The sequence below is a fragment of the Rhinolophus ferrumequinum genome, chromosome 7, assembly GCF_004115265.2.
Source record: "Rhinolophus ferrumequinum isolate MPI-CBG mRhiFer1 chromosome 7, mRhiFer1_v1.p, whole genome shotgun sequence".
NCBI lineage: Eukaryota > Metazoa > Chordata > Mammalia > Chiroptera > Rhinolophidae > Rhinolophus > Rhinolophus ferrumequinum.
Genome location: NC_046290.1, coordinates 62,583,095 through 62,596,050, shown reverse-complemented (window position 1 = coordinate 62,596,050; position 12,956 = coordinate 62,583,095). Strand labels below are relative to the sequence as shown.

The window sequence follows — 12,956 nt, the reverse complement described above, 5'->3', positions numbered from 1 at the left end:
GCTTACCTATTTTCATTTAGCCCATGTTTTGAAATCCCAAATTTGTATGAAATTAAAGCCTATTGGTTACGAGTACAACCAAACCCAAATCAACTAAAATTATTAATTATCAGCTTTTATTAGTTTTCCTTTCCCTGAATCCTATTTATTATACATAAGCTACAATATCTGAAGTTCCTTGAAGTTGATTCCAGGACAGGATGAAACATTTATAATATCTTAATAAAAGATTATCAGTGTTTTAAAAAAAAATTCATCACTCAAGACCAGCTTCATTAGCTCTTCTCATGTAGCCTTTCCTCTGGATTGAAGCTTCTGACTTTTGCTGGTCTTGATTGTCCTAATCACTATGGAGAATAGAAAAAAACAGAGTGGAGTTTTATTCAATGGAGTCACCTCCTGAACACTAAAGGTTCCTGTGGCGCCATTTGTGCTGGAGTTATTATCATAATAAATATTGCCACAACAGAGAAGAACAGCAAATAAGCTCTTTTAAAGGACTTTTCACTTTTTCTAAGGCCATTTCATCTCTCCTTTAGAGGCCCTTCTTTTTCTTTTTGCAAGAGCATCCATATAAAGTTTTCCCAAACCTGACATACTTCAAACAGCAGTGGGCAGAATGAGAACGAGAAAGTGGTATGGTACAGCTGGTAGCCTGAGATAAGGATGAAAGTATTGGTCTTTGCCTCTTCTGGCAGCATCACAGCTTCCCTATTTGCCTTGAGGTAAACAGAGAGGTTGAAAATGAATCCATCTCATGTTTCAAACTATTTCAGTATGTCAGTGTACGAATGAGCAATTTTATAAGACATTTTCATTGAAAAACAGGTATCATCTCACCATATGTCCAACATAGAGGTATATTCCTCTCATGCAAATTGGGAACTATGTAGAAGAGTTGAACAGTATAAATAATAAGTGGATGCATTGAGAACCTGTTATTGAAGTTACCAAGTATTTATAAAAGAAAACAAATTACCATGTAACATGCAGCTCTTAGATCTTATGACAATGCTTTAGCTTCAAAGACAGAAATAACAAGATAGTTATTATAGTACCCTGTGATTACATGGTACTGTAGCTTCCATATACTTACATGGTCAGTAGTTACAATTTAATTGCAGAGTTAGTGGTTGTTATTTATGCTCAGAAAAATAAAGTGATACTGCTTTTCTATTTACCCAAAATTAGAACCTTCTAAAATTAGCACAGATTTGAAACTGTTTTGATGACTGGAGTACCTGACATGGTTTTAGCCCGTTTACTGACCCCTTTCTTCTCCTCTCCCCATTATTCCAATTGATTTGTGAAACAGGACTGGTTTTTTGGCTGGGCTGTTTTGAGAGGAAAGTAGATGAAATCTGCTTGAATGGAGGCGAAGGGTAGGATAGAGATCTCAGGGGACCCTATTGCCGTGTGCAGAGTGTAGTAAAGAAATAGTGAAAGAATTTACAAGATATGGAGCAATATTTGCTCATGTTTTGTGATATCAAGTGAGCCCCAGTTATATCATTTTCATTTTCTAAACTGTCAGGTTGAGAGAGTCAAAGAGTTTGGTATCTCTCTGATGAGGTGCTGGTCAGATGGCACAGTGGGTGTTCAGATTACATGTTTAAAATTAAGCATTTAGTATAGATGACATCTGTTCAATTTTAGCAACTTGTGTTTTCCAACAGTCAAAGAATAAAGAATTGTCTGTTCAAAGATAATATTGAGTGGCTTATATAATAAAGCCCAGCTGCTTGTTTCCTGATATATAATCTAAATAAAAGCTCACATCTGTTTACATTACAGTGGGTCTACAAAAATAACAGATGTTTACTAGCAGAATAATTTTGAAATGTCAACAAATAGAAAAACAGGTCAGAAAAATAAATGAATCACATTTAGTTTAATGAAAACCCTTGGATACATTGAAGTTATACACATTTTGAAGAGAATTATGAGAATGATGACCACTTTGGAATATAAACATGAAATTTATATCTTAAAAATAAGTATTTTTCACTTTTAGGAGAAGAAATCTGGGTGCCTAAAGTTATTTTTATTTTCTCCTTTATTGCTTAAAGGTAGACATTAAGGAATTTTTTTAAAAATATTTTTGAAAACTGTAAGAAATCATGCCAGTCACATAATTAAAAGCACCTATCCATTACCAGGGGGAAAGTAAGTGTAAATTATTCATATTAATGATTACATCAGTTGGGGTCAGTTTTTCTTTAATTACAACATACAACACTTAAAAATATAAGAAAATTGAATTTTAAAACTCCTTTTTTACTTTAGGAAATCTTAAAAACCATTCTTTATCACAGAGCACACAACAAAGAAAGCATAAGGAATGCGATTTTGCTACTTCTGCATTAATTTTGTGATTTTTTTTTCTTAAATAGTTTTGATAGACATTAATCAGAAAGTCAGAAGTCAAAGTCCCCTCCAGTTTGCACTTGAATCTGAAATTTTGAGGCCCACATTTCCCACCCAAGGATACAATTCTTCTCATTTATAGACTCCGTTTGAAAGTCAATAGATAATATAAATTATTATTATACAGTGGGTACAAAAGATTTTAGTAATAGAAGAAATTACCAGAAGAGTAATATGTAAGAAAAACACTCATAGGAGCATATGCATAAGAAACTATCCACTTATTATATAAGAGATTCTTTTTTTAGATGACATTTGTTTGAGAAATCTAAGTAGTGGGCAAAGCAGGAATTTTAACTCAAAGAGGATTGCTTAGAGATAAAATGGGAAGTTTTACTATAATAGTTTAACTTTTGATATAGTGACATTCAAGATAATATTTGAAAAATGCATTCTACTCTATTTTAAATAATCTTTTGATTTGGTTCGAAGTAAACTACTAGCATACCTCCCTGAGATCATGTTAACTAGTGCTTGTAAATCACTTGAGCTATCTTGTTATTTCTGTCTGTCCCCTTTGGCTTTGGCTAACGTTGGATCTCTCTCAGTGGTCAGGGAAAATTTGTCACACAGAAAGAGATCTATAAGGAGAAGGAAAGGAATGAGAATCTGGCCCTTTGGAAGGATGAAATGCTATAAAAATACTAAGAAATAATAACATCTGCCTAGGCTTTACAAAATCTTGTAAAATCAGACTATTGTGGTATCTGTTTCTAGTATTGTTATTAAAGCACCATGGATAAAATAGCCTAATGTAAAAACCTTCAATAGTTACCCATCCCCCTTGATTTCATAGATGTTGATAAGAATACAGTGTGTAAGTCAAATTTTGCTCCTGTCATTATTATAATTTGAAATATAAAACATTTGTAAAATTATCTCAGTAATGCTAGTCTCAGGAAATATATAATACTTAATTTTAATAATTAAAATGTAATTTTAGAAGGACCAGCCCATTATCTTAAACTAGCATGACTTGTTTAGCAACTGTAAAGCTGATTGTTTAAAAGTAAATTTTCAGCTGTAGGCCAGGAGTAGGTAAATCAAGAATATGCTAGGTGAAATTCTTGCGGTCTGGATTTGCATTAGAATATCTAATCTCATAATTGAAATGAAACATATGTTCCTTTGTCAGTAAAGATGTTTTACATCTTGTCAAAAATCTTTCTTGGTCATTTAGTGTGTCAAACTCGCCAGCTATTTCCTTTCAGCCTGAACTAATTAGGTTCATAGGAAGCAAACAGACATTTTGGAAGATGTGATTCTTTTGTTTAATGTGTGGTGGTTTTGCCAGGGGGAAAGATGCTCCTTCTCACTCCAGATGTGGCATTATTTCTTCTGGGCTCTTCATCATGACCTCTGGACCATTCTGCCCTCTAAGTTAGCGCAGGAGATTCTAGCAGAAGTTCTGGAAAAATCTTTGGGTCTACTGGCCTGCAGATATGCTCGGGCCCATCCAAGTTATAAAAGAACTCCACAGATAAGGTAATTGATGTGAAAACTATTGCTTTCCAAGAAATTTTTTTTCACCATTTGGTATAAAGCAGAATGTAATTCTGAATCTCGTGACATAACTCCTTGTATTTTTAACATGTTTCTAACATCTGAAAAGAAATTGTATTCAATTTTCTTGAGATATTTAAATGGAAATATGGAATGTGAATCAAATAACTTTGCTCTTTTTTGTTCTTAAAAATCACATATAGAATCCACTTCTTTCTAAAAAATAATTCAAGATGTATTACAATCTAGGATACACCCACACACACACACACATAGATTAACAAATAAGATAAAATTCAGTCCTGAAATGGAGAAAAACAGCAGTGCTGTGATAGTCAATTTGACTTTAAGATTCTAAGCAAGCAGGGGATTTTAGTTTTTTAGTGTTTTTTTTTTGAAGCCTTTAAATAGTGTAGTTAATCTTCATTAAGGAAACTCCTTTGTCTAGTCATTTTTCTCCTTAATCTATTCTAATTACCTCTTTCCTCTTTTCCTTTATTTTATTTCTTTCTTTTCATTATGTATTACTAAAAGCCAGTCCAACAAAATGTGAAATCAGAGAAAATGAGGAGCAATAGTCACTGGGTATTAAGTTAAAGACTGAATTATAGTCCAATTTCATGAGTTACCTAGGCAATGAATATTACAAAAATGTGCTTACGTGACAACAATGGTCTATATGAAGGCAAGTTTTTGTTTTATAAATATTCTGACTAATGTGATTAAGACCTGCCTTTTAAATCTATAGGTATATATAGATACATTTTAGGAGGAACCTACAGACCTCAGGGGCTTTTTTTTTTCTTCTTGGCAGTAGGAATCATTTCCTGATCATGTTCTTGTAAAGCAAGCTGTATTTGAAGGGCATTTAGGTCTTGCTACAGTGTTTCATAAATATGGTATTTTGCACAGGCTGTTTTGAATTACTGACCAAGCATTTTTTGTTTTTTAAATTGAACTCTGAAGAATAGATGGAAAATTCCTTTTGAGAGCAAAGAATACCTTCATTCTTTTCCTTATGTAGCGTAAATCACTTTTGACTATGAGGTGGCAAGTCATTATGAGATGTCGGTGAAATTAGATTTACTATTAGCTCATGAAATAGGTAGTATATTTAATTAAATAACTGTACTATAGAGACTTTTGGTTTTTGTTTTCTGCCTGGTTACATAAAAATACCATGCAACGCTAGAGTTATTTCTTCTAGTTTTTTCTAAGTAAAATATTTTTTATTTGAATGTTTACTCCTAAACCACCATTAGTGTGGAAATCAGATTGTGTGTGTGTCTGTGTGTGTGTGTGTGTGTGTGTGTATACATAAATCTTGGATTTGTAATTGTAAGAGTAAGTGGATGCAAACGACAATTAAACCTTCCTAAAAGTGATTATTGTTCCTTTTATTAATAGTATTCCAGTAGCCTCCAACTGTCAAATAATCAAAACCATAGATATGGTCTATATATAATATGTGTTATGTATTATTAATATATAAATTTGTTTATTAGTAGTATAAATTTATTGTATATATAACAAATTTGAAGCCAAAATATCATTTTAAAAGATTTGAACTTATGTTTCTTTGTATAACTTCAAAATTTCCGTATTCTATTTCTTCAACATTGAATCTAAAAGAAAACAAAAAAAGAGGGAATTCGCTGATGTCTGTAAAATTTAGTCATATACCCAAATAATCTTGAAACAGTTCTTTGGGTTCCTATTAAAACTCAGTAAAGATAAAAACAAAGAAATGAATTTATGAATAAGATAAATGTGATAGCATATTTTCCAAAAATTTATTTAATATTGGAAATTTCTGAAACTATAGGTTTCTACATTAGTGCTTGTGGGTCACTTTTTCTCATCTGCCACTTGCTAGGGGAACATGTGACCAAACCCTGTAACTTTCTTTTGACAGCTTGTACTTGAATGAGGAGAATTGTTCTGCTGTCAAATTTTTACCTATCATATATATGTGCATAAGACCAAATTTTCTTTTAATCTGGCTTTTCTTTTGCTGAATGTAATTTCAAAGAAAGTCTCTTGAACTTCTTTAATAGTATTCTGATAATGCAAAATAAACATTTATGTTTTAAAAAAACACTGCTAGAACACTTCACTATTATAGACCTCCCCATGCCTAAAGATGAAAAATCATGATATTATGGGTCAGCTGGCACCTGGAAACTCAAAACCTATCTTTCAGTCTTTCTGTCTGTCTTTGATTTTTGAAACTCTGGTATCTAACCAAATATTTCTGTTCTTATATGTTTAATACAAGAGATATAGTTGATAGTGTATATCCACGTAGGAAAACAATTTTGTTTAACACAATTTTCTTCCATTTCTTTCCGATAGACTTGATGTGACAACAATTTTAATATGCACTGAGAACATGTTATGGTCAGTTTGCACATCTGTAAAGAAACTTTTGAATCCCCATGAGTATACAGATGATAAAATTTTTAAAATTCATACCCATTGTAATAATCTGTTTACAACGTTGGTCATTTTGACTTCACCATTAACTGAATTATATCAGTAAGTATCAAATATACTCTCTTTTTAGTTATTCTGATATATAAAATAATGTGATTTAACAGTTATGAACTGTTATGAACTGAACTGTGTAAAGTAGTAACTAGAAATTTTTGAACTGTGTTTTTGATATTGTGAATTGGGCCATTTTATAAAACTAACACTAATCAAGAGGGGTTTCTTTATTCTTAAAGCAATTTTGTGTCTCTAACACCATTTTGTGTCTCTGTTGGTTAGTCCTATTCAGTTGACATGTCTCCAATACAATCAGGGTCATTGGAACTTCACTATTTGAATTGTTTAAATAATCAAATTATATTAATGAGTTGGTTATTTAGTTCATATCTTAAAATTCTGTGGAAAATAAAACCATATCTAATGGCATTTTGCTCTTTAAATTTTGTGGGTTTTTGTTTTTCAGTTTTTAATTTTATTATATGTAAAGGGATTTGCTCTAATAAAAATTTAAAATTTAAAAAAATGGTTCTAACATATGCCCAAATCTGGACAAGACCTAGTGGTTCAGTTAATAATAATAATGTTAGTTAATCTACCATAGATTTGCATTTTTAGTATTAGGCTTTAGTGTCTGAGATAGTAATGGCAAGTGAAAATAGGCAAGGAGTAAGGGATTACATTTTTCAAATGTGGACATATTTTACTTAGATAAATAAGTAAAATTTAGGGAAATTAAAAGTTTTGAACTACTTTTCTGGTTTATTTTATTTAAATTTGTAATATAGAAAGGTTGCAGTAGACCTTATAATAAAATATTAATATAATTTTGTTTAAACACTCCTTTAAAATAGTCGCTTTATCGGGCCAGCCCGGTGGCTCAGGCGGTTAGAGCTCCGTGCTCCTAACTCCGAAGGCTGTGGGTTCAATTCCCACATGGGCCAGTGGGCTCTCAACCACAAGGTTGCCAGTTCAACTCCTCGAGTCCTGCAAGGGATGGTGGGCTCCGCCCCCTGCAACTAAGATTGAACACGGCACCTTGAGCTGAGCTGCCTCCCGGATGGTTCAGTTGGTTGGAGCGCGTCCTCTCAACCACAAGGTTGCCGGTTTGACTCCCGCAAGGGGTGGTGGGCTGTGCCCCCTGCAACTAAGATTGAACACGGCACCTTGAGCTGAGCTGCCTCCCGGATGGTTCAGTTGGTTGGAGCATGGGCTCTCAACCACGAGGTTGCCAGTTCAATTCCTCGACTCCCGCAAGGGATGGTGGGCTGTGCCCCCTGCAACTAACAACGGCAACTGGACCTGGAGCTGAGCTGCGCCCTCCACAACTAAGATTGAAAGGAAACAACTTGACTTGGAAAAAAGGACTGAAAGTACACACTGCTCCCCAATAAAGTCCTGTTCCCCTTCCCCAATAATAATAAAAAAAAGAATAAAAAAAAAATAGTCGCTTTATCTTAAAACCTAGATAATTGCATATTCTTATTACTTAGTAAAAACTAAAATACAGTATTTCTGTTTCTTAGGATAAATTAGGTGAAGTATTCCTTTCTTAGTATTCTGATAAGGGCAATGTACCTGGAGTGCCAAAAAAATGTATACAAGTGGACACTTTGGTCAACGTTGCTTAAGCAGTAGTTCGCCATAATCAGAAGTGTCTGGACACTAATGGTAACCACTTTGAGCACCTCTTGTAATTGCAGAAGTCAAATGTGACTTGTATTCATCTTTTGTTATCGACATATATTGAGTATTACAATTTTAATACAGTTTCCTTTCTTGAAATATGTATACATTTTTTGCCACCCTCTATATAAATCTTGATTTTCAGTGAATTTTGAGACTCTTTTGTGTTAGAAATTCTAAGAGTAATTAACAACTTTGATTCCAATTTCCCTATAATTTTCACCCATTCTTTGACTTTCAACCAACCCATTGTTTACAAATTGTTCCTCCTGGCAACCCTACATTGAAAACTAATTTTAAAAATGGAGAATTCTTTCAGAAAGGGAGAGAAAACAGTGAGATAAATTGCCAGAAGTTTGGGATTATATTCATAATGGTTCATAATCATAACAAGCTCAAGGTCTGCAACCCATAGTAAATCTTAGTAAACTAAACTGATTTACCATAGATGAAAAAATTGCTATGCTCTTAGTTCAATGGGTCATTTCATTTAAGAGGAAGGCCCTGTGAAAATCAGGAACAAAGTTGACAAATTTCATGGATTGGTCATGCTGAGCAATATTGAATTTCATGGTTTGTCACAGATGAATAGAAAAATTTCAACCCCCCAATGCATTTGTAAAACAAATAAATTATTATCAAAGATTGAATATTTTAATAATCATAATGTAACATGCATTCATTAGTGTTAACCTATGGCCTCTTGATACATTTTTTAACAACTATGCAAGTACTCAACTCTCTGTGATTTGTGCAGTAGACATTACACAGTAACCTCATTCAACAAATTTAAATTGCTAATTTCAACCAGGATTGCAGAACATTTTACACCAAGCACTGCTTCTGGTTTTTCTTAATATAAAACAGATAGCTATATTGTTTTGAAGCATAAGCAAAAATCTAGATATACTTTCTTTTAAAATATTTTTCAGTTCATAAAACTTTTCACAAATTTTATACATTCATGTTGATTTAAATTTTATGATTGTTATCCTAGAATATTAATTTAATCTTTGAAATACATTTTGCTTTGTCTTGGCAAAGGAATCTACCGGGCAGTGTATCTTCACCAACTAGAAAAAGATGTACATGCATTTACTTATTTAGCTTCTTTTCATAATAATATGAAGTTGTCATATTAGTATTTTAGAAAAAATTGTTTATCCCACATTAAAAAATTAAACTGTATGAGGAATTGGCGAAAAGTTAACAATCAGATGTTGATAGTACTGACATTTGTCACTCTATGTGATATGCCTTTTTAGACGATGACTGCTTTTATTCCAAGCAGTTCTGACAGATAAACGGAATGTATTTTCCTTTCTGAGCTTAGCATAGAACCACTAAATCCCAGAACAGGAATACATGATTTTAAAACCTTTTCAGGAAGAATGAAACCTGTTTGCAAAAATGTGTATTCTTTTTTAACTGTCCTTTGTAGATTTCTTTGAGAACGTTGTAAAAGGAGTACTTTAGGTTTGCCCTCTGGGAAAAGAGACATGCTGAAACATAAAATATTCACCATGTATTTTCCAAAGTGCTTATCACTTGTAGTTCTTAGGTAAAGACATTCACTTAAACTGTACATTCAGAAGTATAGTCAATGCACATCCACGTACACTCCCAGACAGTGGTTTCATATATTGCATTTTACTTGCATTGAATGTTGGTTTTAGTTTTATACAGAAAATTAAAAATTAATTTTTAGAATTTTAGGTGTATGCAATTTAGTGTCAAGTCAACAAATGTTTTTGCCTCCCTCACCCTTGTGGCAAAGTACAAGGATTAAACACAAGACATATGACAGTGAGCAAGATGAAATATCTGCTATCATCAATTTAGGAAAGTCTGATAAATTTTTTAATGTGAAAATTAAAAATGTCTTGATGTGTCATATAAAAACCCCTAAAAGTGGAAATTTTTAGAAAGTTGACTGTCCCCAATGTTATAACACTCGTTAACATGGAAGAATGAATATCAGTACAAGTTCCAACACACCAAGCAAGGGTTGAAGTCATCAGAAATAGGTCAGAATGTTGATCACTAAGCCAAGCTCAGCAGACCTATCTTGGGCTTCATGTGGTGTCACTAATATGGCTTATGAATCACTAAATTTTAAGGTATTTCAATGTTGTAGCTAAAGTTCGGTCTCAAACTAATCTAGGTCTTTTGAGGTAATGATCTTCTTAGGGTGTTCATTTATTTATTTAAAAAAACACAAAACTATTTCACTGTCCCTCACAAATAGAACATGATGGACTAAAACTTTGTTTTTCTTACTTCACGAATGTCTGGCAAACTTTGGAAAACAGGTAGTTCCCCAAAATGTTAAGCATAGAGTATGTGTTTGTAAAATGTTGAGTATATGGTCATATGACTCAGCAATATTGCTTTTACGTTTATAACTAAAAGAAATCAAAACATATCCACACAAAGGTTTGTACACAAATGTTCATAGCAACATTTTTCATAATAGCACAAAGTGAAAAGAACCCAAAGTGCATCAGCTGATGAATGGGTAGACAAAATGTGGCATAGCTATACAGTAGAATATTATTCGACAGTGAAAAGGAATGGAGTACTGATAGATGCTACAACAGAGATGAACCTCAAAAGCGTTATGCTAAGTGAAAAAAAGTCAGACATAAGAACACACAGATTATATGATTCTGTTTACTAGAAATGTGCAGAATAGGCAAATCCAGAGAGACAGAAAAGTGGTTGCCAGGGTCTGAGAGAAAGGGAGAAAATGGGTAATACTTATTAATGGGTGCAGGATTTCTTTTGAGGCATAGGAACCATTTAGTTGTATACTTAAAATGGGTAATTTCTTTTTTTTTTAATGGGTAATTTCATGGTAAGTGAATTATATATCTCAATAAAGTTGTTAAAAATGAATGAAGACTGAATGGAAATAAAAATACTTAAAATGTAAAAAAAAAAAAATACACACACACACACACACACACACATCTGGAAGAATGCAAAATGATCCAGAAAGTGAAGTTTTTTGTCTTAGCCATTTTGTTTAGATTTAATGGCTCCCTTTGTTCTGCTTTTCCTTTAAACATTATTTTTGAGGGGAAATTTCTATTAAAAAAGAAAACTAACTAAAACTGAACAGCTTTATGTGTGGTCCCAATAAGGTAAAACACTGGTAAAAGGTTAATAGTTAACTATTGAGAAGGCCTGTGCCCTGAACCTTTGACTATATGGTTCCTGTTCCATACCCATGGGTCAAATCTTATTGTATCTCTCCACCATGTTTTATTCTCAACCTGCCCATTGGCTTTGTACCACCCAAGATTGCTCTTCACAGATGGACCCCAAAATTCATCCTCCTTTCCGACTAAGCAGGGTCTGACAACTTTCTATCCATTCATTTTTTTAAAAAAAAACAGTATTTACTATGTTCGTAGTATAAAGTGGTCATTTTCTAACTCAAATCATCATTTTCTAACCTCAAGGAGTTATTTTCATCATGAGAATCACAAGTCAGGAGGCAGGGGAAATGTGGAGAACCGTATTTTATTCCAATTGTCTTACCTTGATTTCTAAATGTCACTTAATAACATTCAGACAACTACTTAAGTGCCAGGGGTAATTCTAGTTTATGAAAGGAAAGCAGTGACTTAGAATTATGTCTAAAATGGTGAAGTAGATTGAATTCGGTGATCGCACCATGAGATCTGACAATTAAGTTCGCGAACTCATCCTAGTAAAAGTGCTACACACCTCATTGCTGCATATTACTATAGCCACCTTCAAAGCTATGCACCTTGGGAAGCTATGCACTGAGGCCATTGCCTAGTCCACCCTTCAAAGCAATTTTGGAGCTCTTGTTCTGGAATGGCCATCAGATGTATCATTGTATTACTCTTGATGTCCTGAATGTCATCAAAATGTCTTCCTTTCAATATTTTCTTTGTCTTAGGGTAAAGAAAGAAGTCATTGGGGGCCAGATCAGGTGAATAGGGAGGGTGTTCCAATACAGTTGTTTGTTTACTTGCTAAAAATTCCCTCAGACAGTGCTGTGTGAGCTGGTGCATTGTCGTGACGCAGGAGCCATGAATCGTTGGTGAAAAGTTCAGGTCCTCTAACTTGTTCATGCCACTTTTTCAGCACTTCAAAGTAAACTTGGTTAACTGTTTCTCCAGTTGGTACAAATTCATACTGAATTTAAAAAGGTTAGCAACATCATTGCAACAAGTTCGCAAACTTAATTGTCAGACCTCAAATTCATGGTTAGTTGTCTGTGATTTTAAGGCAATCAGAAAGACTCACATGTCCTCAGTTATCTTAGATATTCCAGTGCTGTCTCAATAGTTCAGTTTCAACGTAATGCTACTTCTTCTGAAGTTGTAGTCTTTTCTTGGTATTTTTATTTGTTGAGCACTTTCAGTGTCTCGGGGACTATGGTAGGCACAGATGATACAAGACATCTGACCTAACCCTTCTGCCCTCATGGAACTTACATCCTTGGGCTTCTTTGATTCCATCTTAGTGGTTTATTCCATTACAATTATATTAGGAGACACAATTCTCCTGGGAGGACAGCCAGAAGCAGCAGAGTGACATAAGAGAAGCATAAAACCCAGCTAACTCTTTAGGTCATCAGTTGTTCTCACTTTTTATGATTTATTTCATTCTAGCAGCTAGCTGCATAAGCCCAAGGAATCAATCAGATTGGTTAATGCAAAAAGGAGAAAGATAGATCCAAAGAACCAAAAGAGACTGAATCTGGGTAGAGTGCTCAAATGGTAAGGCATGATGAGCCCAGAGGCAGTATGATGTGAGGGAAAGGGACGGGGCTTGAGTCAGATGATTTTGGAGGAAGGGTAAAGGCCAAG

At 33.7% G+C, this 12,956-nt stretch overlaps 1 protein-coding gene across 1 annotated transcript in view; it reads left to right on the top strand.

Moving 5' to 3' along the window:
- The window catches only part of KIAA0825 (KIAA0825 ortholog), a 358,672-nt gene that overhangs the window by 102,960 nt on the left and 242,756 nt on the right, over positions 1 to 12,956 (top strand). Inside the window, exons 11-12 of the mRNA XM_033110775.1 lie at positions 3,722 to 3,912; positions 6,286 to 6,468. Of these exons, the coding sequence (XP_032966666.1) occupies positions 3,722 to 3,912; positions 6,286 to 6,468 (374 nt within the window). The remainder of the gene's footprint in view (positions 1 to 3,721; positions 3,913 to 6,285; positions 6,469 to 12,956) is intronic.